Below are 24,860 nucleotides of genomic sequence, written 5' to 3' on the forward strand. Positions count from 1 at the left end.
TGTTAAACTGTCTTTATCTCAACCCACGAGTTTTCTCACTTTTACCCTTCCAATTCTCTCCCCCATCCCACTGGGGGGGGAGTGAGCGAGCGGCTGCGTGGTGCTCAGTTGCCGACTGAGATTAAACCACGACACCCTTTTACAGGAATGCTGATTCTACCTCTGTCCTTTTTCTTACCTTCCAGAGGTTCTTCAGGGAAAAGAATTAGAGTTTGAATTGCATTAAAAATCAACGTGGAAAAATTGTTTGGTGCAGGCGTTCAAAAATGAGTTATGGGAAAAGCCAGGTGTACACATTGCAATTTAAATACCAAGGAAAAAGTAAAGAAAATCCTTTTTTTTAAATACTCTATGTTTTAATATGGTAGTTACCAAAAAATCTATTGGTGTTTTTAGTCATTTAAAACATTATTTTTTAATAATTACTAATGAAGACTGATTAATAATGACTAATATCTGTCTTTCGTATGATTCCTACATAGAAGATATACTTTGGCTGCAAAGGCTCAAATACCGCTTTGTAGTACTGACATAATATGACTCTAGAATGACATAGATGAAAATAAAGGGGTAGTTTCTGATTTAGGGGACTAGAAATACGAGTCAAACTTTTTAGTAACTTGTAATTATTCTTAACCTCCCAGTCCAAAGAAGCGATGTAGCCTAAGTTGTATCTTTCAGAACTGCATCCTATTTAGGTATATGCTCAAGCAAGCATGTTAGAGCTGTTACTCATCCAAGGTTTCCATTTCCATTTGTGTTCTACATAGCAGTTCTTGTAACTTGGCTTTGCACAACCGTAACCTGAAATTCAATCAGGACAAAGCTTATTACACAAGCTGTCAGGTTTGTTTTTGTGTTTTACAGATTCTAGCAACTTTTTAAAGGCATTATCAAAAGCAGCAGCACTGAAACCTGGATCTGAACTGTGTTTCTTTTAAACCAAGCTCATGCCAAAAGTAGCTTTATTGCTTTGGGAATGCAATTTTGTAAGTGGTAAGCCCTCCTGATATTCTGAAAAAACAAACTAAATCTTGGGGGGTTTTTTTGTTTCTCAGCAAGTCTTATAAAATAGTTAATACCGATTATTTTTCGTGGCATCTCGTGGCAGAAGCTTTGCCCTCTTTCCACCCCATCCTTTCACTTCATGGACTACTGCAATACCTTGAAGGTCTCAAAACGCGAAGGGCCACGACTGAGGCACCCGAGTGTCCTAGCCGCACGCTGGCACCTTACGGATCTTTGCACGCAAGGAAAAGATCCTTGCACTGACAAAATTTGCCCTCAGCCGCTGGGACAGTGTTGGTGGCATGCTGAAGGCAGCCCGTGGGTGCTGATCCAGCTGCCTGCAGGCGTTTGGGGGGGGAGGTGGGTGGAAATCTCACCCTCCCTGCTGTCGCCTTGCACAGAAAAGCGGGGGAAGCTCTTGCTCCACTGGCTCCCACCACCGCCGGGGTCTTTCACGGTGCCCAGTCTCTCGGTGCCACGTCTTTCCTCCGGCCCCATGCGCTACCAGCTGGGGCGCGTGCGAGCAACAAGAAAGCTGCGAGGCCTCCTGCTGAAAAGGCTTTCAAATGCTTTCTATCAAGAGTGGCTTTAATGAAGATTTCTGTGTTTAATTTTTTAACAGGAAGAGGGCAGCCTATAGGGCACTCTAGGGGAAGACTCCCCGTGCTTTTGGCTGGCAGTGCCCTGCCTCGGTTCCCCCTCTGCTGCAGCTGGGAAGGCCCACGCGCCTGGCAGGGCCGTGGGGGGGCACAGCGAGACGACACTTCTCAATTTCCGTTAGCTTTCTTTTTTTCCTTTATTTTCCTCATTTTTTGCTTTAACGCTTGTGCCTCTTCTATGAAAAACTGTAAGAAAAAGTTTATTTTAGTTACTTTTCCATGGGTGTTAGGGAACCCCATTTTCTTACGAGGTGAAGAATAAAAGGACCATGCAATAATGGAGTGTGGCACCAGGCACGTCTTGACAGCCTGCGGTTTGGAAAGCTGATCTCTGGGGCTGAGTTCATACGTTCTCTCTCCTCACATTTAAGGAGTCCCATTTTGGACACTAGAAAAGCAGAGAATCAGAACTTACAATATTAAATTTTTCCTTCCGGATTTGGCCTTTTGCAAAATGAGAATGGGGTGAAATAGTCTTAGTGAAATCAGCTGCCTGTTGACCCTCCAGAAAACATTTAATGACACATCAGAAGTAGCTAAAAAAGTATCAATGTAAAATTAAACAAACCTGATATTATTTTAGTTTTACCCAGAAAAAAATACTTTCAGTACAAGAACAGTGAGAGAATCATGCTCCGTTCACACGGCAAAAATGCCCTCCTCTGAGAGGGCCGCCAGCAAGAGAGCAAGTCGAGAGCAGTTCCGTTGTTTTTGTGCAGAGCCATTGCTTTCCTTAAATGCCTTTTTTTGCCTGATAAAATTTAATGTAATAATAGCCATGTAGGTCCTAATTCAGTTAAATGTGTATGTATGGAGTTCAGCATATGTTTAAGGATATAATTCCTAATTAGGGCCCAGTGCTGGCAATTTGGTCCTATTAAGTCTAATCACTCCTGTGCTCTGGCTTTCTCTCCTTGAAGAGCAAGAGGGAAACTTCTCTTTTCCATACAGTGAAATATTAATACAGGGGATTTTAAATGGCTTCTGTAATTGCTTTGGAACAGAAAGAGGTCACTCTTATGAACAAAAACCCCCCGTCGTTTAAAGATTACTAAAGTTGTGATGTCAAAAGCTTGAATTTTAGGAAGTGCTAGATAGAGCATGGAACAATCCTTTTGATTATGCTGGCCAGTTTTTAGTGACATGATCATAAAACATTTCTCCATCTTTAGTCTGTGGGGACATTTGTAAATTTAGATTTTTTGAAGATTTATAAATTGGTCAAACATTTAGCTGATTTTTGCAGAAAGGGCAAAAAACCCCCTCTGACGCAGTGGCTACCTTTCAACTAGATTTCAGGCTGGTGTTCAAAAGGGATTTCTCAAACAAAAGGTCAACAGGATTTTCTAGGATGGAGGGAAGAAAAGTCCCTTTTCCTCATTCTTGCAAATGGTTAAGTTATAATAACTGATATATTCTGGAACAATATGGCTTGTACCAGACTTCATGGCATGCATCACTTAAAATTGGCAAAGTTTGTCGAAGACAAAAATATCTGAAAGTCTTATAAGGGAAAATATGTATCAGTCATAAGTAAAATAGGTGTTGGTACCTACTTCATCTGCAGTGCGAAAAGCACCAGTCACTGGTGCTCACAAGTATTCATTTTTTGTAGAAATAAGAAGCTGCACTGCGTAATAGCTTCTATTGTGCATATCATTAGAAAAAGCTCTTTACAATAACCCAATAAAGGGATTTTTTTACTCCATTAATTTTTTGCTGTGGTTCTCCATGCTCATAAAGCTGTCTTGGCGATTACCTCCCGCTTCAGTGAAAATGCAAGATCTGTATAAACATTGGCATTTTGTCAGGGAAAACTGATGCAGGTGCAAGACGTGATGAGGGAAGTGGGGCAGGGTGGCTGCAGTAAGTGTGAGGGCAGGACATGCTCCGAATTTGACAGAGCTGACAGCTGCAATTGGAGCAAATGGTAGTTTGCTAATCTTTGAATACTGATATAACAACCTAGATTTCCCTGAATGTTAAGGATTAGATAAAACTCACTGCAATTCTACTTTTTGAAACTGAATGCTGCTGCGAAATCCCTGATGATTTTGTTCACCTCCTTTCTCGTAATATTGAGAAAAGTACTGACATAACTCACTCCAGATTTTCCATTTCCCCTTAATTCTTAAATGCAAGTGTAAAATCTTCTAGATTTTTTTCCTTTCCTTTTAAAACTGTAACTCTATGCCATGCTTATGAAAGGAAAAAAACTGACCGGGATCCTTCCCCTCTCCATAACCTGCTGACAGCAGCGTGCTGCCCTCTCACCAAAAATGAACCGTGCGTTAGATGGAAATGCCTTCAGCAAAGACGTCTCCGCGGCTGCCTGCTTTCAGATCGCTGACCCCCTGGGCTGTCCACCAGCTGCCCTCTGCCCGCCTGATCCCAGCTCCAGGGGGACCCCCCCAGGCTGCTGCTCCCTTCCTCCCTCGCTATGTTAAGACCATAATTCAGGACGTTTTCCTCATTTGAATGGCCAGGGAGGGAGAACTAACAATGTCTGCCTTGACAGAAAATGTCATCTTCTGTCCTGAATGCTTGGCTATTGATAGACAGCTTCCTCAGAGTTTGCCCCTTCCTCCTTCGCTGTCAGGCACCAACATGGAACCGCTTCTGTTTTCTCCTTCCCCCCCTAATGATCAAATTTTGAAATACAATAATCTGTTTTCCCATCTTGCTAGCGATTGGCATTCAAACCCCTCCGACTCCCCTGCCTTTTCTCCTCTTATTGCATACTTTTAGACTACAGATTTCTGCCGTTCTCTCCTCCTTGCTGTGAAAGTAGCGTCTCATAGGCCCCCAAAGCCACATTAGGGGGTGAAAAGAGAGTTGCCCGGCATGGTTGCCCAGGAGGAAGAAAGCAAGAGGAGGAAGAGTAAAATGTCTTGAAACCCTAGCTTCTCTGTCGTGTATGGTGGTCATACTGTCTTCTTCCATATGCCAATCAATATCAACCTGTTTTCTGATGAGTGACGTGTCTGGTTATCAATACACTTTAAAGGCTAGCACTTTGTCACTGAGGGTTGTACTGACTTCCAAATTTAAGAACTTGGTTAATTTTGAGGATGTTGGTGAACATATTTGTGTTATTAGCGTCCAGAATGGCTGAAAAGTCCCATTTTTTTTCTCATCACCATAGTAATCTCTCACATTCTCATCAGCTCTTCCTCAGAAATATGGATAGTGGATAATCAAGTGTCAAGCTGAGGAATGCCAAAACAAAGGTTTTCTTGGAAACTGTTAGGACATAACAAAAACATTGGGGATGATGTAATTGAGCCTGGAAGGAGTACCAGTTCCCGGGGAGCGAAGATAAAGGGTTGACAGCTTTGGTTTTTAGGCAAAGGTATGTAGTACCTTCTGTACAGGCATGCAACTCGCACCAGTGTCAACAGGAGTTTAATGTATGGATTGAGAACACAGTATAGCCTGTAGGCTTGGTGTATCAGATCTCTGAAGTACGACTTAATCTTCCTCGCAATCAGCATGTGAAGGATGAAACTAGCAGTGGCTGGTTTTACTGGAATAGCCACAGAGCATGAGCTTTTTAAACCTTCTGGGGTTTTGTTTTTGTTTTGTTGTTCAAAATGTTCAGTAATAGCAGCAATGTTGGGCCATCAGTAAGTAACAATTTGTGCAAAGTAAAGAAGCTTGTGCCCTCAGGGTCTCTCTGCCTGTGCTCTTAATGTGGTGTGCTCTTGTCTGGAGGAGTGCATGGCATGAAAGCATTAAAGTCAATGTTGCAGAGAGTAAAATGTCTTTCCAAAGACACGCTTATTTTCAGGCTGTCTCTCTTGTAAAATACGGATGCTACTCTTCTAGCTCCAAACACATTTCAGCGTCCAAAGGGTGTTGGTATGGATTTTGCTGACAGCCTGCATTATTTGGGGCCTTTGTCTGGGCGTGGGAAAAAAAGCACATTTCCTTGCCTGAGCTGAATCCTTGACAAAAGGTGCAGAACAAAAAGTTGGCAACCTTTCCACCCTCAACGGGATCACCAGATTGAACAAGTTCGCTGTGTGCTCTGGGTGTGTTTTACCACTTGCTGCTTTAATCATAGGGAGGCCATGCCTGAAAGGCATGCGGATGCTGACGGCGGAGGGGATTAAGCGCTGCAGCTCAGCAGTTTCTTCCCCAGCCAACTTTTACACTTTCATTTAGAAAATATTTTGCGAAGTGGCCTGAGCAACCTGTGCTTTAGCGCAAGAAAAGGACGGCTGCATTTGTCTGTCAACATTGCTCAAGGGACACAATTTTTTTGGGGAACGGTGCGGTCACGTGGGGTGCTCTGGACTCCTCACTCCTCTGGAAAGGGCCCGGCTTTAGCAGGAAACACGAAAGCTGCAGATCTGCATGGGAGGACCTCATCCATTTCTCCCAGGTGGCAGGGCTCCCACACAACTGCCAAAATGGCCAAATAGCGCAGGTTAGGGCATTCCTGGCACTGCGGAGTGCTAAGGTGTCCTTTCAGAGTAAGTTTGTATTTCATATCGTGCCTCCTTCCCTTTTCCTAATGAGGGCCGTGAGATTGTACACCCTGTGTTTGTCACTCAGTCCTTTCCTAATAACTTTTGAAAACATTGGCTGCTTAGAAGTAAACTGGAGAGGGAAAGTGGGGACTGACAGGCACCAAGTTGCTCCATTTGCTGGGAAAGTTGGTGTTTGGGGAGAGGCGAGGCCCCGTGAAAGCACCCACAGAGCAGTCAGCACAAGTCCATCTTATTAGACAAAAGCAAACATCACCCCTGTGCACCGTATTCGCAAGAAAGCAGGTTTTGCCACTTCCACTGCTCACGAGGCTGCTAGTTTGTTTTACAGCGGGTGATAATGCCCCTTGCTGTGCTTCCCGACTTTTGTGCTAAGAGAATACGGTTATTCCCCCGTTCTCCCCATCCGCAGTGGCGGCTGGAGCACAGCCGGAGCCTCAGCACAAATCCTAGCCATCTCCGCAGACACCAAATCCGACTCAGCACCCTAATTCAGCAGAAATCTCCACTCATGTTACATGAATGCACAAATCCAGTACCGCCACAGTTTGGGAGGTAGTTCTGTGATAAAAGAGCGTATCTATCTCTATAAATCCATATATTTGACAATCCTGTCAATCTCTATTTCTCACCTAAATCAAAAACATGCTCTCGTAAGTCCACAAAAAAAGGCAAATTTATTTTCCTGGGTTGGTCTCCCTGCCTAATGTTATATTTCCACAGTTTGAGGTAGTTCTGTGATAAAAGAGCGTATCTATCTCTATAAATCCATATATTTGACAATCCTGTCAATCTCTATTTCTCACCTAAATCAAAAACATGCTCTCGTAAGTCCACAAAAAAAGGCAAATTTATTTTCCTGGGTTGGTCTCCCTGCCTAATGTTATATTTCCATTAAATCCAGCTAAGTTGTCAGAGCTAGTTAAAAACTAAATTGCAAGAAAAAACAAAAAATGGCCTTTACTAGGAGAGGAAAAATAACATATTCCTCCTTTTATCAGTACTTAAAAATAGCTCTGCCACTTTTATTGAAACTTACAGATAATTTGTTCCTTGCTTGGGAACAAAGGTACCGAGTTCCAGTCTCCAAAAGGGGGCCTGGAACGTAGCACAAACCCCACAAATGGCTCTTGCGTCCCGAAGTGCCTGGGTGTCGCACAATGGGGCTGCTGAGCTCTGTCTGCCCGATGGTACCTCTGCAGAAGTGCTTTGCCCTGGGCTCTGTTCCAGCTGCTGTATCTGCAGAGGCAGCTCTCTAGCTGCACGAAATTTATCTGTAATTAGTAAACTCTGCATGGGCATGAAGATCTGTTTGGTACACAGCAGGGTGTTGGATGGAAGCCCAAGGTGCATAGATTTTTCTTCAATATGAGGAATTGGATTTTGTTTGGGACCCTGAAGATTACTTATGGAGAAGGTGAAAGCATGGCAAGAGGGCCAGGGCTTGGATGTGATCGGGAAGAGGAAATAGCTCCTGAAAGTGCTTGGTTAGTGCCCCCCGTGTGAGGTCCTTTGAGAGATGGTTTATATTTGCGCTCTCTCTAGTGCGTAAGGTAAATAAACTTACATATAAGGTACGCAGATAATAAATATGTGCTTGATTTGATTCTCTGAAATCTAAGCAAGCTGCCTTATAGCAGGATCTGGGTAAGGTTGCTAGGTAAATTGTAGCCCTTACTTGTGCAGTAGTGATGATACCGGTCCCAGGCGACCGCCATGCTGGAGCTAATGCTGGCTAGTGCTGTCAAGAAGCCCTGGAATCCATGGATTTGACAGCCGTCAGAGCCGTAGGGCCAGTATCTGTCAACAGACAAGGAATATGTTAAGAAAATGATAGCAAAAGGTGAAGACACGTTTGGAAATGGCATTACAGGGAGGGTAAAATGATAACCTGTGCATGTGTCTGAGAAACGGTGTGAAAGCTGTTCCTGTGGTTGCCTTTAGGTATTTGCCAGCATTTATCTTGCTGTGGTGTCTCATATAGTACAACAGCTATTTTTACTTTTAATATGGAGAAGAAAATATAACCCTGCATTTATGTATTGGAATTTTTTTTTTTAATTTGAAATCTACATTTCATCCAATTATTCGTATCTTCAAAATTTGCACCCACTGGGAGCAGCCAATTTGTCAACATGTGAAAGTAGCAAACGAGTAATAACCTTTTGGAAAGTCAGTGTTTGCCATGCAACACAGTACAAAAGCTCACAACAAATAAAAATACTCCTGACAGCAAGACCGAGGCCTCCAGATGTCTTCGCAGACATAGAATGAAAAGAACCATGAGATGGTCTCATGTAGCAGACATCTGCTGACACGTGCCTTCAATACCCTGGTCACCCATGGCAAGGAGCTATGGCTTTTTTTCTTTCTGTGTTCATCTAACCTGACTGTTATGCTCATAAAGCTGGCTGGGAGGTGGAAATCTTCAGCAATCTTCTTTCTCACGTATTTACAGAACACCGGTATAATTCATTAGTCCCCTTGAACAAGGAGATAGCTGACTTCTTGGGAGGCTGGGAAACTTCTGCTCCCATTTAAAAGAAAAGGTCCTGCAATTGTTAAAACTAAGCTCATTTTGATGTATTGACCTTAGCTTCTCGGCTCCAGTTCAGTAAAGGCGTCTTTATTGATTTCAGTGAGACATTGAGTGTCTGAAACAAGCGTGACCTATACAGGAGGTAAACCAGTGTTGAATAAGGCCTCATTGGAGCTTATTATTGACTTGTTAATTTGCAAAAATGTTTTTATATCCATTAAGAGAGAATAAAATGATTGCATTCTGGCTGTTCTCTATTAAAGGTAATTCCAGGGTTTAAAAATATGCTACTTAGGTGGAATTATTCATCAGCTATTTTATAGGGTGGTGGGTGTTTTTTTGAGTATGGTTTGCTTGTGATTTCTTTGTTGTAATTACTCGCTGAAATGCTTGATATTGTTTCTGTCCTCTGATTAAATGATTGACGTGTGAAAATGTGGAAAATCAAATGCGTCATAATTGATGTGAACTCCCTGCTAACAGATCTGCATTTTCATTTTCCACCAACTTCTCAAATAAGTGCTTTAACGGAAAGGTTCACAAAAAACCAAAGACTTGCAGGTAAATTTTGGGGTCAGTCTAGAGGTTTAGTCAAATGAAAATGTACTGCTATTTTGATATTCAAGTAGCTTCTACTATAGCCACTGGTAAAGCTGTCTGGTTAAATGTCTTCTATAATCAGTCTTATAATCTGTCAGTGATTATACGCAGTGAAGTCTGCTTTTTTACTTGCCTGGTAGAACTATACAGAGTTTCATTTTGCTGTTTCAGATTGAGAGAATGAGAAGGTTGGTTAGACGGTATGCTAGAAAGAGAGTCATTTAATGAATTTGGCCTCTTAGAACTTAAGCTGTTGATTTTCACGTGGCTCTTCTGAGCGTCATTCAGGAGGGAGAAGATATACCTTAGGAAGCTGGAAAAGGCAGCGATGAATGCGTTGATGCAGATCCCGCAGTCGGCCAGTGCAATGCTGAGAACCAGCAGATTGCTGGGTGTTCGGAGTTCTTTGATTTTTCGGAAAGAAATAATTGTCAAGCCATTCAGACAGAAACCAAGCAGGGCTGAAATACAGAATTGTTTGGCGTGATTCAACTGGAAATGGAAAATATCGACAATGACACTGCTGTTTTCTTTAACGAGAGAACAATAATTACTGTGGAAACTTATGCACAGGGAATATATCTGTAGTGGTCACAGTCTGCACGCGAGTTACAAGGACTTTCAGGAGAGAAGTCGTAGGTGACAGCTGAAGCCAACGCTTCAGACTGCATCAGGGATAGGGCCACTCACGCGGAGCAGACATGGCTTAATCTCATTTGTAATTCTGCCTTTTGTTTTAGTAGAGAAACCTGATTGCTAGGCTCCATCCAGGGACACGTGGGTCAGAGCGAGGGAGATGCAGAGGAGGCAGTTTCAGAGGGGCTGACAGCCAGCGCATGCTGCTGGTGCACGCGTCTCCAGGCCTGTCTTTGGTAGAGAAATGGGTTGTGTTTAATATCAATTGTAACAGTCTTTTGTGTTTAAGCATAGAAATCCCTCAGCCGTGTTTCAGTCAGCCTGCCTCCCTGGGGCTTCTGTCTAAGGCTAACCTAGACAGTGCTTGAATCGCACCAGCTTATTACTGCCCTTCGTCAATAGACTATACACGGAAAGGAATAATCTAATTATAAAAAGCAGGCACTGATAAATTTAAAAAAATAAGTTAACGTTGGTCCTCAGAGAGGAGCATCCAGACAACCCCAGCACACAGCTGCGCCCATTCTTCACTGGTTTAAACTCAAGCTTTGGCCTGTAATGTCCTTTTCAGGATGACCTGAATTACTCTAGCTCTGATGAGGCTCTGACTTGACATCCCATCTCTAAGTCTCCGTTCGATGAGAGGCAGTATGTCTTTTTCTTTGTGTTCTTGGAAAGAGAAATGATGTAGCGCAGAAAAAGATCCATATCCCCTAATTCTGTAAAGTAGCGTAGTTACTTATGCTCGTAGTCTTAATTCTGCAGTTACATAAGATGGATGATTTTGTCTAGTCAGAAATCCTGCTCCTGCCTTAATTGCATTAATGGCTGATGGCATAACCATAGTAACAGCTGATGTGTGTCTTTCATTACACAACATATAACAAAATATTTCCAGGAGAAATATTGGGAGCCATTCGAGATCTGCTGTTCTTATTTACTCCCTGCCAGCTTACCTCCCACCCACAGGGTGAAACTGCTGCCAGCTCTCCCAAACACAGTCCAGCCTTTAGGAGAGGTATGGTGTGATCGTATTTAGAGTAGAGCTGAAGAGTCATTACTGTATCGACTTTTTCCTGTCTTTCCCCTGGTTTTGGAAGCACCAGGCTTCACCCCACTGTGCTTTCTTGAAGGCCGGCATGAGTGTACAAATAGAGAACTTACTAAATTAAAAAAAAATAGCTTTGCGTTTTCATTTTTAGAACAGCAAATGTGTCCAGTTAATAAAGTGAATGCAAGGTTTTCCTCTTCCCCAGCACTTTTTTGCAAACTGCACTTAGAAGCTGCAGCAAAAAAAGGTCTTCATTGCCTTTCTCTCAGCGTCTCTGAGAAAGTGAATTAATCTTTAATTATTTAGTTTGATCTTCTAAGTCATACCAAGGTAAAGTATTATTGCCAATCCACTGGGCACATTCTGCCTAAAACTCTATGGAAAAGACTTGCGTTTAGTAAAACATCAGTGTGTTAGACCACATCTAGTTTTAAGTGAAGGTTACCAGCAGGTACTTTGCTTGGACTGCAACGACTGCAGGTCCCTGGCGGGCTGCAGCCCCCGGGCACGGGTGGGTGGGCGGGCAGGTGAGGGCCGGCAGGGCCGTGGTACCATGACCAGCCGTTCCCCAGCAGGACCCTGGCTGTCGGACTCTGCCAGCGCCCAGCACCCGACGGTGTCCCTGTCCTCCTGCCGCTTCTCACCCCTCAGTAACCAAGTGCAAAGTCATGCCAGGACCTGCCAGGCTCTGCAGACGGCTTAATGGCTGGTGGCCATGTTTAGCCCTGAACTCTGTTGAGGCAGCAGCTCGCCCCTGGGCCAGTAGTAGAAGCTTTTTCTTCTCTCTCTCTCTTCCAAGGAAGAGTTTCTGACACGGCTCTTCCAGCTTTCCTTCACAGGCAGATACGATGCTGCCTTTCAGCTGAGCTCGCCTGCAAGGTAAACGGCGAGCATCCTCCTTTCTCCCATGCTCCACGTTCATGGGGTGAGCTGATGAGCATTTATCCCATTCCGACGGTGCTTACAGCTTCTCCTCCTCTGCTGTTGGGCCCCACGATCCCTGCATCCCCAGCTGAGCAGCACTATGCAGGGATGGGGTCCCAGGCCCTGACTGGGATGTGGCTCAGAAGAGACGCCAGTGACTGAAATAATCCTAACTACAAGCCTGTCCTTCGCTAGCTGCCAGGTAGGAACAAATTCACGGTTCTGTTGCAGTCCCTCAGCAAAGAAGTGGCACACGCCTTAAGAAAAGCCCACATTGGCTAAATTAAATGAATGCGGTCTCCTACCTCAAATTTTGCTTCTTAACACTGTGAGAGCTTTTGAATCTCATGCAAGTATATTTCTGTTTGTTATTTTTACCCAGCAGCCATTAATTGCAGCGCTACCAATGCGATCTGGATGTGTGCTAACAGTTAACAGGCTATTTTGGACCTATCATCTTTGACTGTAAGACGGCCACCACAGCCCACAAAACAAGCAGCCCAATTTTATTGAGAGATCATCAGTCATTTCAACATCCTTCCCCCAAGGAAGATAAAATTGCCTTTAAAAGTCAACAACAAAAATCTGACATCCCGAATTCTTCATAAGAAAGCTAAGTAGCAAATACTTCCCCGCCATAGGGCAGCTACGTATACAGAGCAGATCTTCACTGCAAACAGCTCGCAGCTCACCCTGATACGCGGACCAGAAGTACTGGTGATGCGGCCACAGTAACCACCGCAGGTCTGGGTCAGCGTGCCACAAATGCTGCTGTTTGCTTCCATTTTCCTTCCCTCTCCCACCAGGAATAACAGGGGCAAAAATCTTACTGCTGCTGAGGTCCCGCACTGAGCTTACCTTCTACCAGCAGGGCAGTGCCGATGGCAAACACCTCTAATTCAGTGAAGCCTTCAGGGAGAGGGTATGCAGTGACCATACTTGCGATAAAAATGCCAAGAGATTTAACTTCTGCCCTCTGCTATAGCTGTAGGGCTGCTTTTTCTCCGGATCCCCCTTCTTCCACTAGTCCAAGGCTTCTTAAAGGAGCGGCTCACGTGCAGACACATGCTTGTTATTATATAAAAGCTTTGGGGTTTTTACTTCTACCACTACAATCCCCACAAGAATGTCATTAATGATGGGACTAGCATCAACCTGCACTCCCCCTTCCCCTGCAAATCGTATTTCAGACACCAGCAAAATGAAAGCATTCATTGCAATTACAACAAGTTCTTTGTAGAGACAAGATTAAGAATCCTGTCCAGTTAATTCTCCAACACTGGAAAAGAATTAAAGGTTGTGGAACGAAGGAAACATGTAATATATAATTGGGGAGTGACCTGAAAAACAAAGGGGCACTGATTGAGTTGGTAATTAGGGGAAAAGTATGAACCAAGAATTTCTGCAGCATATAGGTCCTCCCCTCACCCCTTTTTTTAGAAAATGGCCAGTGTATTTTTCTGGCAATGACTATTCTGTATATTAACATTTCTCTTCTTCACAACTGAGGCTCAAATTAAGGTGCACAGCCTGATTAAAGGCAAACACTTACAAATTGCTGATTTTGGGCCCCAGACACACAAGGACGTATGTGAGTTGCCCAGTGGTGAGCGCTCGCGGGAACTGCCTTACTGTCCTTCTGGAGATGTTTGAGGACTGGGGTCCTGGAGTAGTGTGGCTCTGGAGTATGTGCAACGTGCAGCTTGTCCAGCCTCCAGATCCTCACCGGCCGGCCAGCTTCCTCCCACGAGCAAACCACACGATGGATCCGAGATGTGCATGAGCCCTTGTCATCTCCCAGCAGGGTCAACCATTTTCCTTCCATCTCTTGTACCACGGATTGATTAACTAACTCTCTGGGAAGTTGAATGCCTGGATCCTGCGGAATGGAAGGCAGCAGCTTTCAGAGTCCAGTTGAAACAAATGGTACTTTTTTAGCTATACAACTATTATTTATGTCATTTTTCAATGCCTGCCCGTTAAAAGGGAGCAACTTGGCCATACTTCTCAATTTTTAACCTATATTTAGAGTAGCAATAGCTATGATAACTACTAGATAGGGTTGTTTTCTTTTAACGGCACTTTATTCCACCCTTTTTAGTGCCTTTGTTTCCTTTTTCTTCACTTCTCATTCCTTACTACTTTTTCACAGACCTACTCATTGCCCTGACAAGAAGGTGCCACTAGCACGACAGTTGCTACTTCGACACATAACTTTCCTCATTCTCATAATCCTACCACGAAATGGGAGCAAAAAGGGAGCTGAAGCACAGGGGATATTGGCTTCCCCCAGCTCAGGCCCCACACCGCGCTGACCCGGCTCTTGGCTGATTGAGATGTCAGGCAGAGTGAATTTGTTCCAGAGCTTGTTCATGGTTCTCCTGACTACACAGCGGAGGTGCGTTCACAGTCGGGGGTCTTAGTTGAAGACAGTGGTGGATTTTTTGCAGTTTTCCTGAAAGCCGTGCTTACAGGCTGTGATACCCGGGAGAACGGATCGGAGCCTCAAGGCTGTTGTGAAAGCATCTTGCCGTGTTTTGTGATTTCTGGCACTCAATTTATAGCTGTTTTTGATGTAGGTAATTGCCTTGATGGATATGCTCTTGAATTTTGAAGTAGGATTCAGAAGGGCATGATATTTGTTAGGCTATATGGATGTTTGGTTTAAGCAGAGCAAAATTACATTGCACCACATAAATCCATCGTTATGTTTGTCTTTCACTCACCTACACGTCTTGATGACAAAGAAGGTGACAGCCCTGCCTCCTAGCAGGGCAAATGACTGATCTAAGCCTGTGTTTTAATAGTGATCCATTGTGTGTTCTTGCAAAAAATTAGTGCTAGATCTTGTAAATGTGCTGTAAATCTTTTTAGTGTGATTGTTTTGAAAATAGATGGCTCATTGTAATGCTTGTCAACATAAAGCTGCACAGCTCTTCTAGACTAGGGATAAAGGACATGGATATTGTGTGAACTGCCCTCATGAGGGCTGTCAGGTGCTTTTGGTTGCCTGCCGCTGTACTTCGCCCTCGCTCCCAAGCAAACCTCCCAAACGTGTTACACTGCTGGTATTTTTTGTGGTGGGTGTTAAAGTCTGTGGTACAAACTTTGCTCGTTCCAAAACTATTTTTTCCACGAAAGTAGGCTGTTACCCCAACCCCTTAGGGTTTAGCAGATCTTTATTAGAATGAATACTGTGAACCCGTTGGCTGCTTTTCTTCAAGTGTCTTAAAAAAAATTCATGTCTAAACCTTATTTACTTTATCAGTACTGAATCTAATAACACAAGTCAGTCACCGGCAAGCTTTTCAGTGGTGGTTCAGTGTCTGACTCGAGTGCGATTGGTATCAGTAGAAACTTTATGCGTCAGGCGCTCAGTATCTATTTTTGATGCTGTGCTAAGCTGACAAATAGTTCGTTGGGGTAGTATGGGATGTTGTACGGTCCAATATGGCTGCTACGTTCAGTTAGTTACAAAGGGTTTTCTTCAAGCCAAGAGGAGGTGTAAATGGGGAATAAATTATTGAGTTTGATAGAATCTACTAATGATAGTTCTTTTTCCAGTGAGTAAAACAAAGCTGCAGTCGTTTCCTTTCCCTCCTTTTTATGTAAGACACAACCTCGCATCGTGTATTCCTGTGAAGCCAGTGAAAACATGCGAAGGATAACAAGTTTGCCGAAGACATTTATTAACTCCTTAAATTATGAAGTTTTTAGTGATCCCTTTCTACTTTATGCATTCTTTCGATAGCTACTTGCTGTTTGCAAATTCAGGGGAAAAGGTCTTTCACTCAAGCTGATGTTATCTTGCAAGTTCACATTTTGAATTCCCACTGGTCTCTTCTCTGCATCAATAAAACATCCATTTCATTTTACCCTCTCACTTAAGAATACTTCACTGGTTACTAATCTGTTCGCAAGGAACAGACAGAAAAAAGATCTGATAGGTTCTTGCCAGATGCCCCCATGGATTTCAGAAGACTGTATGGATTTGGTGGGAGCATATTAATCTTCGTAAAATATGCATTGGTACAAGCACAACAAAAGAAGGTGCAGTGCAAAGATAACAGAGCACTCACGCACTCTGAATTTTCTCCAAGCAATCAATGCAGATTACTGACATACTTTTTTATATTCACAGCAAGAACTTTGCTAAATTGATGTAGTATTATTCCTCTACCTTCCTAATCCTTTCTTCTGATTCAGGTTTAGCCAAATCGTCTTTGACTTTTTATATTCAAAAGCACCTTTAAATGACAAACTGCAGCATTTCAGCAGAAGCGGGCTGGGAATACAGCCACACAGGATTTCAGTTTGATATCGCAGAGATGAGTGGTAATCCTGGTCCCCATGGGAAATGTTTCTCATCAAGGAAAGGAAACCAGAAAGCGTATTGTCTGGAGACCTTTTAGTTGCAGCTTCGTAAATTCGTTTTGATTTGGAAGCAGTGATTGGGAATATGCCCCAGACCGTAAATAGGCACCTGGCGCTGGCCACGGGAGCCACGGACGATGCAGGGGACAAGCCCGCAGAGCAGCACGTGGACAGGCGTCAGCCCTTTGGGCAAGCCTGCGGCCACGTAGTAACCGTCCTCCTCAACAGTCTGGCAGTCTAACACGCTCCTCCATCTGATGCCTCCAGAGCTGTTTGGAGGAAGAAGTAGTGGTGAAGGCCTGGGGATGGCCAAGGAGGCTCGGGGGAGGCAGGAGCCAGTGGCCGTGCTTCTGGGGGGTGAGCATGGGGGCCAGTGGGGAGGACGCGAGGGTCTCCAGAGCGGGGTTTGTGATCTCTGCGGACAGGATGGGGGCCGGGGGTGGGAGGCGCCGCCTGTGCAGAGGAAGGGGCTTGCTTGCAAGTGCGGAGAGCCAAGATCAAGGATAGTATCCAGGGAAAGCTCCTTGGCCATGCTGAGCCAAAGTGAAGGAGCTGTAAATTCAGTGGGAAGTAGGAAAGCAGGAGGGCATCTTCAGAGTCAGAGCCAGAGCGGTGCTGCGCGAAAATCCCTTCAAAAAAGGACGCAGCTCCCTCATCTCCTCCCCAAACGTCATGCGTTAACCCTGTGCTCGTCTACACAAGGAGGCAATGCTGCCTGGCTCCAGACAGTCATTCACAGCCGTGCCGTGGCCTGGTCTCTGCACTGCGCGGCCGCCCGGGACCAGGCTGCGCTGGGGCTGGCTTTCCTGCACACCGCTGCGCTTCAGGCATTAGAGAGACGAAAATTGCTGTGGAGTTGAGATGCATCGCCTTTGCTTCCTACTGTTTGGGTTGCCCCTCTAGAGACAGGTAGCGTAATTCGTAGTAAACTGAGTATGTTTGATAAATATATGTATATCCACTCAGGCTAGAAAATTGATAAAGTCACTAGAACATTAATTGCATCCTAGACCTCTTAGTCTTTGCTGGATACACCAATCATGATCGTTATCAGATATGTATAATTGTTGCCTTGATCTGTTACCTGTCTCTCAAAATGGATTTTAGACACCGATAAATAATATGTTTTGTTTGCAGTTAGCCTACTAATTTTAGGGTCATATACATATTCACAATATAATGAAATATGCTCGCTCTCTCTGCTGCATAGCGGCATATTTCAGCACTTCGCAGGAGAAGGCAGCCCTACAGAATATAGGATATACCTGACACCGCTTGTTTAGTTTGCCCTGCGGGGTTCAGGCCGTCCCACAGCAGGCAGAATAACAACTCTTTCAGGAATTACAGTTCAGCAACCAGCACCCAGTTCTCAAAGGAAACTCTACTTCTCAAGAGGGGCTTTAGTTGTATTAAGAGAGGATTTGCAGACCAGCTCTCCTTCTGTTTACTATTGCTCTCGTAAAGAAGCAACAGGACTCTCTCTGAACCATTCCTCAGTGAGCCTGTGCTCCTGACCATCTGTGTAAATGAACTTCTAGGCCATGTATGACAAAAGCGCCTCATTTTTCCCGTCGCTGTGATAGTGTATATCTTCCTTGTCTTAGTAGGCTTCTACTAGGTGTAGAAGGCCTCTTGTCTTACCCAAGCGCACTTTTCAGTGCACATTAGGGACACTCACCAGAACCGTTTATAAACCACACCTGTGAATTAACCAGGGCTTTCCCCCACATGTCCATAAAATAAATGTTACTGTTTTTTTAAAGATTGCCTAATTGATTTAGCTTCTCTTACCCAATCCTTTGAGCTCGGTGTAATAAGCAATTTCTTCAAGCTGAGTTGCCTTTTATAATAGAGTGGAACGAGACCTGTAAAAACTGCATTATGTTATCTCACAAAACTAAATTAATCATGATGAAGGCAAAGCCTTCAGTTGTGCTTTTGTTGTCATCTCTAATGTGAGAATGTTGCTGAATTATTGTTTGTTTTGTAGCTAGCTAATGAAGGAGGAGAGGAGTTTTCATAATGTGCCATTTCAAAATGATAGTTCCAGGCGTATATAATGAAGCATTTAGTCCAAGAATAATCAGAATAAAAATAAGAATAATTACACAGGCAATGTAATTCTCCTGTTATGACCCCACCACATGCATATATATACATACATTGCATCACCGAAGATAATAGGTTGAGAGGAGCTTATTGCTCTGAGAAAAACAACATTAAGAAAATAGCATACACCAGGGCAAAAGCTTCCCTTTTCCCTTTCTTCCTACCTTTTCTCCCTTCTTCTGTTTTCTTCTTTTTGTTTTTTTCTATTTTTCTTGGTCCCTGTGTGTAAGACTTGCCTTGCAGCTTCCGAGAGGTTTCCTAGAACGGGCACAAGGGCATGTACTCGGCCTGCAAAATCTTGAGGCTGTAGGCAGGTAAATCAGCATAGGAAAGCTGGTGACTACCGGGCTGGAAAGAGGGCAGAGGGTTGCTGTGTAAAACATTATGCTCCACCTGCATTCAGGAGCCACGTAAACAGCGCCGAGAATTAAACAGAAGTTGAATTCTTCTTGCATGCCTGAGGAAGCAAAATAAAACCGACACTGTTTCCTAAGCAGAGGTGACTCTGCAGGGCTTAGACTAATACTATTAAGGTCCAAATCAGAAAAGGTTGTTGCAGTCAGCAATGACCCCCTCCATCATGCAGCTAAGGATGCTGAGCCCAAAGTTAGCTGATTTTGTTAAACTGTAGGGACCTTACTGGGTTTTAGGGGATGAAGGTACAGTAGAGAAGAGGGGCCAGGAATATAAACCTAAAAAAGTTTTGCCCATTTAAAATACATGTCAGATGTGATTATGGTATGTCCAGTCATCAAAATGGACTACAGTGGACTGGTATGTGGCTGTGGCATCTCAGAGAAGAATAGTATTTTTTTCCACGAGAACAATGCTGCCGGACATTAGATTTACGCTGTAAATGTACGTGTATGTTTTGGTAACTCTGTGGGTGTGTGCATGTGTGTACAGACACATAAATACTTCTCCAGTCTTACTCACTGTGTCTTTGGTTTCCTTCTTTAGACGACTTGTAAAAATTCCCCTTTAGCTGCTGTTCTGATCAGAAATGAGTCAAGAGCTTATGCCTAGCAGAGCATATGTATTAATTTTCCTATTCATGATAACTTAAGATTTAAATCTAGATTTTTTTAATATATATATATGTATGCAAGTCAACGATACACTTGATTTGTTCATATGTTTCTTTCCCTAATCTTTGTGTCATGTCTTCTTTGGCTGTGCTCTATTAGAGATACAGGTGTCGGTCTTTGATAAAAACTTTTAGAGTGCCTACGCCTTACTAGAGCTCCTGGACGTTGGTTCAGTATAAATGTGAAATAGTAAGCACTTTGTAAACCATACATTCCAGCAGTGAGAATTTGCTGCAATGCTTCTCTTTTCCTCCTTTCCTCCCCGCACCCTACTACCAGCTGTAACGTCAAGAGAGTTGGCATAGCAGAAAGCTGATAGATGACTGTAGCATGTGTGAGTGATACTTGTTTTGAGCTTTAAAGGCCTTTTTGTGTGTGTAACAAAACTAGTCAGAAACATCGGTACCCTCAAAAAGATTCACTCTGTGCAACTCAGTTGTGTTTTTCACATTTGTGTTATTTTTTTGACATTAGCTTGGTGGGTGGTTTTATGGTAGTGAAAGCATTTACTGACATGGAATCACACATATTTTCTGTGCATTTATTGTTTGTGGGTGGAAGCATTTTCCAGCTTCCATCTAGTGGGCAACACAAATTCACTCTCATTAGTGCTCAAGACTAATAGCCTCAAAGACAGGTTTGCGGCGGGTTTTTAAAAAGAGATACTTAGTTCATCTGCTGTTTTCCCTCTGCAGAGGAGTTTACAGAGAGTTTCTCCCAGAGAGTTTTGCTGTGGGGTCCTGTACGTCCGACCCCAGTGGCATTTGCCTGTCCCTGTGGGGCCTTTGGAGAAGAAGATTAGAAGAGCCATGGCCATGGTGGCTGGCCCACTCCTCCCTTAAGGTGAGGCAAGAGTTAGCGTCACATCCTCCACCCCGGGGCCAAACTTGCCTTACCGGTTACTGGGGGGATCATTCTCCCCCTGGACCTGGAGGTCCTGGGTACTGTAGTGTCATCGACACCCAGCACTTTAAATTTGCGTCAGTCATGAAAAGACCTGCCTAGGTGCACGAGCCCAAAGAGAAGAGGGAGGGAGGGAGGGAGGGAGAGACGAGGTGGATTGGTGTACACCTCCATCTTCTGCTAGACTTTGCCTCACTGAGCGTTGCTGGTTGCAGCGTGGCCTTGTGGAACCGCTTCTGCTGCGCGGGCAGAAATGGGTCAAATGTTGCATTTAGAAGGGAGGCGTATGCATTTATGTCCCCCTTGGGTTAGAGGTCTGTACCCACTTCTGCTGTTCTGTACTGGCTATAACCACCAAGGTAAATGTATGCACAGAAGAAATACCACTGACTGACTTTTAACGCTCCATGCCAAAAACCATTTGGGTGTTTTTTATTTCTTCAGCACGCCTAGAGGTCTATTAATGATTTCAGCCCTATAGGTCTGGAGGAGCTGCCTTCATCAGCATTAAGTGCAAGATCCAATTTAGAATGACGTAATTCATTAACGTGTTCTCGACTTGCATCAGTGGGAAGGATTTTCCACTTTACAAGATGTGCCCTGCCAGAAGCTTCTTGGAGATGCTTTACCTAATGAAATTGATTTAGTGTCTGGCCTGTGTTGTTTGCTAATAAAACCTTTCAGACAAAACCATGATAATAAGGTATTTTATGGCTTTCATTTATGATAAAATATGCTGGTTTATTTGCTTTATGCCATATTTCTCTAAGTATATGGGGAAAAGAAGTAAAAATAAATTCTGTCCAATGGCCATATTAAAAATGAGTGACTTGGTGGAGCATGCTGAGTTTGTCACTCAAGTTTTGCTTTTGAGCTTGTGAGTAGAATCTGCTGATAAAACATTTCTGGGTTCAAAACGTCTATATGGGAGAAAATGGAAACTATAATGTCAAGTAATTAACTTAATCTTACTAAGAACAAACCAAAAAATTTTCTCTAAATTATACCCCACTTAGGAAGGATAGGAAAGATTGCCATGCGCTGAACTTGGCTGACAGTAGACTTTGACCCCATTTGCTTTGCACTTACTCACACCAAAAATATAAACAGGGGATCTGGCTATTCGCGGAGAATGCAAAACAAATTCTTACGCTTCTGCTGAATGACACTTGCCGGCTGCTTCTTTGTATGGTTTTTTCTCCAGCTGACATTTTTAGCTTGATGCAGAGAAGAAACTCTTTACCTCCTAAGTAAGCAGCAAAGAGCACTATTTTCATGATTTAGAGTGCAGAATTGTGCCCGTGGAAGTGAAGGGCCTAACGCCCACTAGTTTCATTATGGAATGGAATTGGCTGTCATGGAAAAAATGTTTTTACTCTGCACTGGTACCTTTGGCACTTGCAAAAGGTGATACTGATTTTTAAAATCTCATCTAAATATCACCTGCACCTACAAGGAAATTAGCTAATGAGTGTTCATTTTAAATTAAGTAGCATGATGTGTGAATAACTGTTCAGTAGTTGGGAGGAGACAATACACTTAAGCCTCAAAAATACCATGAAGATCTAGAAAGCTGTTGCACTGCAAACAGATGCTTCGGGGACAAACCAGAACTGTGTGTAGAAGTGAATACGTGGTCTGTTGAACACAGTAGCTAGATTTTGCTTCCAGTTTTCTCTCTTCCATCTCACTGAATTAGGGAGGGAGCATGGACGTAACCAGAAGCAGCATCTAGTTGCAGCCCACTCACCGATGCTGCCTCGCGTGTGCTTGCAGTTCCTGTCGTGCGGTCCCTGAAGTGCAAGTACTGGCATCTACCCTTATGTTTTTAGGCATCTCGTTTCACTGCCTTTGAACGTTCTACCAATTCTCTCTCTTCTCTTCTGCCCGCTCCTTTCTGTTACATCTATGAAGCCTGTGCACCCGGAGAACCCAGGTGCTCCCACCAAGGCCTTCCTCCTCCTCCTTTTCCTCCTCCTCCAGCTCCTTATGTCCAAAGCCTACCCGAGCTGGCTTCCTCACCTCCTGATGAACCTCTTGTCGGGTTTCCTCATGGTGAGGCCAGTCCCACTCTCTTGGCCGTTCAGATCAAGCCTGACATGGGTGTATCTGTGGCTTGACGCTTAACCCGTCATTTGCATCATTCGGTGGTGATGAAGGATTGAAAGGATTAAAAGAGAATATAGCAAATGGGGAGGAAAACCTTAAACACGTAAGTGCTGATAAAACAGAACTGGGTTATTAGTTGACTAGTTCTTTTCCCTCCCTTTCCCACATGTCTCTGACACACTTGGAGATACACTCACTCCAAGGTGAGAAACATGTTAATGTTACCACTTTTATTTATCTTGTTTTATTAATCTTTCAGCCTACCACCAGGTCTTTCTCTTTCTTGTTCAGAAGTGAGTCTGTCATGTTAACTAAATAGCGGTTTTCTTGACCAAGTGCATAGCATTAGCAGCTGCTAAGGCATGCTTTATTGATTGCTGTTGGTTTTTATAAATTAAGTTTACTTCTACTGCTCCCGGCATTTAGTCGTAACTGAGATGTTTCATTTGTGAGGCAAAATTGAGGGTCATGAAAGCAAATCTTACCATACAGTTACTGCTACTTTCTACAAGTTTATTATTCCAGAGTTCCAATGGAGGGAAACCACTTTGTCGGATGCATTGAAAAAAACAGAGGCAAGAGGTTAATTATGTTGAATTGCTTTTTCAAGTAGAATTTAACTTCAGTGGGGAGAGAGGTGTTTCAGTCAATGTTGCGAGTATTGAGCTGAGGCAGAGTCTGGGCAGCAAGGCAAGTTGACCAATGAGTGCACTAAAAAAACCGATGAGCTTGGTCTTAGCTTGGAGATCATTAAGGGAACTGAGAAATCATTAAATCTAGAAATGGGACATAATGGAAGTCGATGAGAGAACACCTATGGATATTTAATGAGCAGCACTGCATCATGTTCTCATCTCTTCAGAAATAAACAATGAGATACTTGAATTTCTCTTTGAACAACAATAAATGTCGAATGTGAAAATAGCATGGGGAAAAATAATCCTTTGGGCCATCCTCTCAGTAAGTGATTTCTACAAGCCTTAATTAATTGTCAGAGTTACTTGTGAAACAAGCTTATGCGAAACTATGGCACTATAAAATGTCTGTTTAATAGTTAGCCCCAAACCACATCTAGATTACCTTGAAACTCTCAGAGTTCATTACCCAGAATTATTGAAAAATTGTCGGTGTAATTTCATTCTGCTGAAGAACACAGGATGAATTCTGAATGGAAACAGCTATACGCCAGAAATCCTGGTAAGCAACCTTTGTTAGGAACAATGCCTTATACCGTTGCTGTAATATACTCATTAACCTTCAGGTAGTTTGTACGTAGGCATAGGTATGTTATAGCTGCACTTCTGACTGGTAACTGCTGATTAAATATTTGAAAGGAAAAGCAGAATCAACAGGTCTGCAACAGGGAGGAGTGTTGGAGAGGAGGGGTGGGGGGTGAACTCTGGAGCTACTTCAGCCAGTTTATCCCATAGGGATCCTCCTCGCACAGGCGGATCCTCCGCCCGGGCAGGAGAGCAGGGGGCAGTAGGGAAGCGGTGGGGACGTGAGGGCGGTTACACCATGTAGCCTTCTGCGTCCAGCTTAGCTGGGGAACGGGGTTCCCTTAATTCCCTCTGTTGCCAACAGGAAAAGAGACCGGCTTCAGCAACGGGCAACTCAAGTTGCCGATGTTACGCTTATTTTGGAACATCCTGTCCCTCTTGACAGCCACCTTGGACTGGTCTTTTGTTAGGGGTTTGAGATGGCTGCACAAGCGTGGAGGAGATTTGAGTTTTGAGGAGTAACATCCGCAGCAGCTTTTCAAAACACGTCTGTCCCTCGTGGCGCTCTCAGGTGTGAGCTTTGCATGTTGAATGGTCTGTGGCAGGTTTTTTTGGTTTGTTTGGGTTTTTTATCTTTTCTTCTAACCTCCAAAATGTCTTTTGGGCTAGCTTGTTCATATTTCTTCCTTGGCTTTATGGCAGTTCATATGATTTGATTCTTCTATGCACCTCTGCAGAAGGGCAGCCGTAGATACAACCAGGCTTTTAAAAAGGTGCAGAGCTGTAGTTCTCTCCTAGGGAAATCTGAATTTAGATGGTTATCTACCAGAGGTGGAGAGAAGAGCCGTGGCATCCTCAAACACTGACAGAAGAGACTGTGATGGGCACTTTTTCTGATCAATATGGCTATAATTAAGATCCAAGAAAACCTAATTTTTAGAGAAACCTTTGTGGTTGTAATTCCTTTCCCCTTCTTCTCTGACCTTAGGTAAAGAAAAAGGAAGCTGGGAAGTGACCGGTGCCGAAAGGCCAGCAGGATGCCGGGTGGTTTCTGCCTCAACCAGCCACATTTGATCCCACACTCCCATTTCTTTGGGTGAAGCAGATGGCAGAGTTCCTACTGAGTTAACAGGGTCCCGGATTTTAG

General features: G+C 43.7%; 1 protein-coding gene across 1 annotated transcript in view; it reads right to left on the reverse strand.

The window, feature by feature from the left end:
- Window positions 1-12,943, reverse strand: part of RGR (retinal G protein coupled receptor) — an 18,758-nt gene extending 5,815 nt beyond the window's left edge. Inside the window, exons 1-3 of the mRNA XM_009282910.1 lie at window positions 12,769-12,943; window positions 9,604-9,760; window positions 7,839-7,960 (exon numbers count right to left, since the gene is read on the reverse strand). Of these exons, the coding sequence (XP_009281185.1) occupies window positions 7,839-7,960; window positions 9,604-9,760; window positions 12,769-12,847 (358 nt within the window). The 5' untranslated portion in view covers window positions 12,848-12,943. The remainder of the gene's footprint in view (window positions 1-7,838; window positions 7,961-9,603; window positions 9,761-12,768) is intronic.
- Window positions 12,944-24,860: the final 11,917 nt, after the last annotated feature.

The sequence above is a fragment of the Aptenodytes forsteri genome, unplaced genomic scaffold, assembly GCF_000699145.1.
Source record: "Aptenodytes forsteri isolate BGI_AS27 unplaced genomic scaffold, ASM69914v1 Scaffold134, whole genome shotgun sequence".
NCBI classification, from domain to species: domain Eukaryota; kingdom Metazoa; phylum Chordata; class Aves; order Sphenisciformes; family Spheniscidae; genus Aptenodytes; species Aptenodytes forsteri.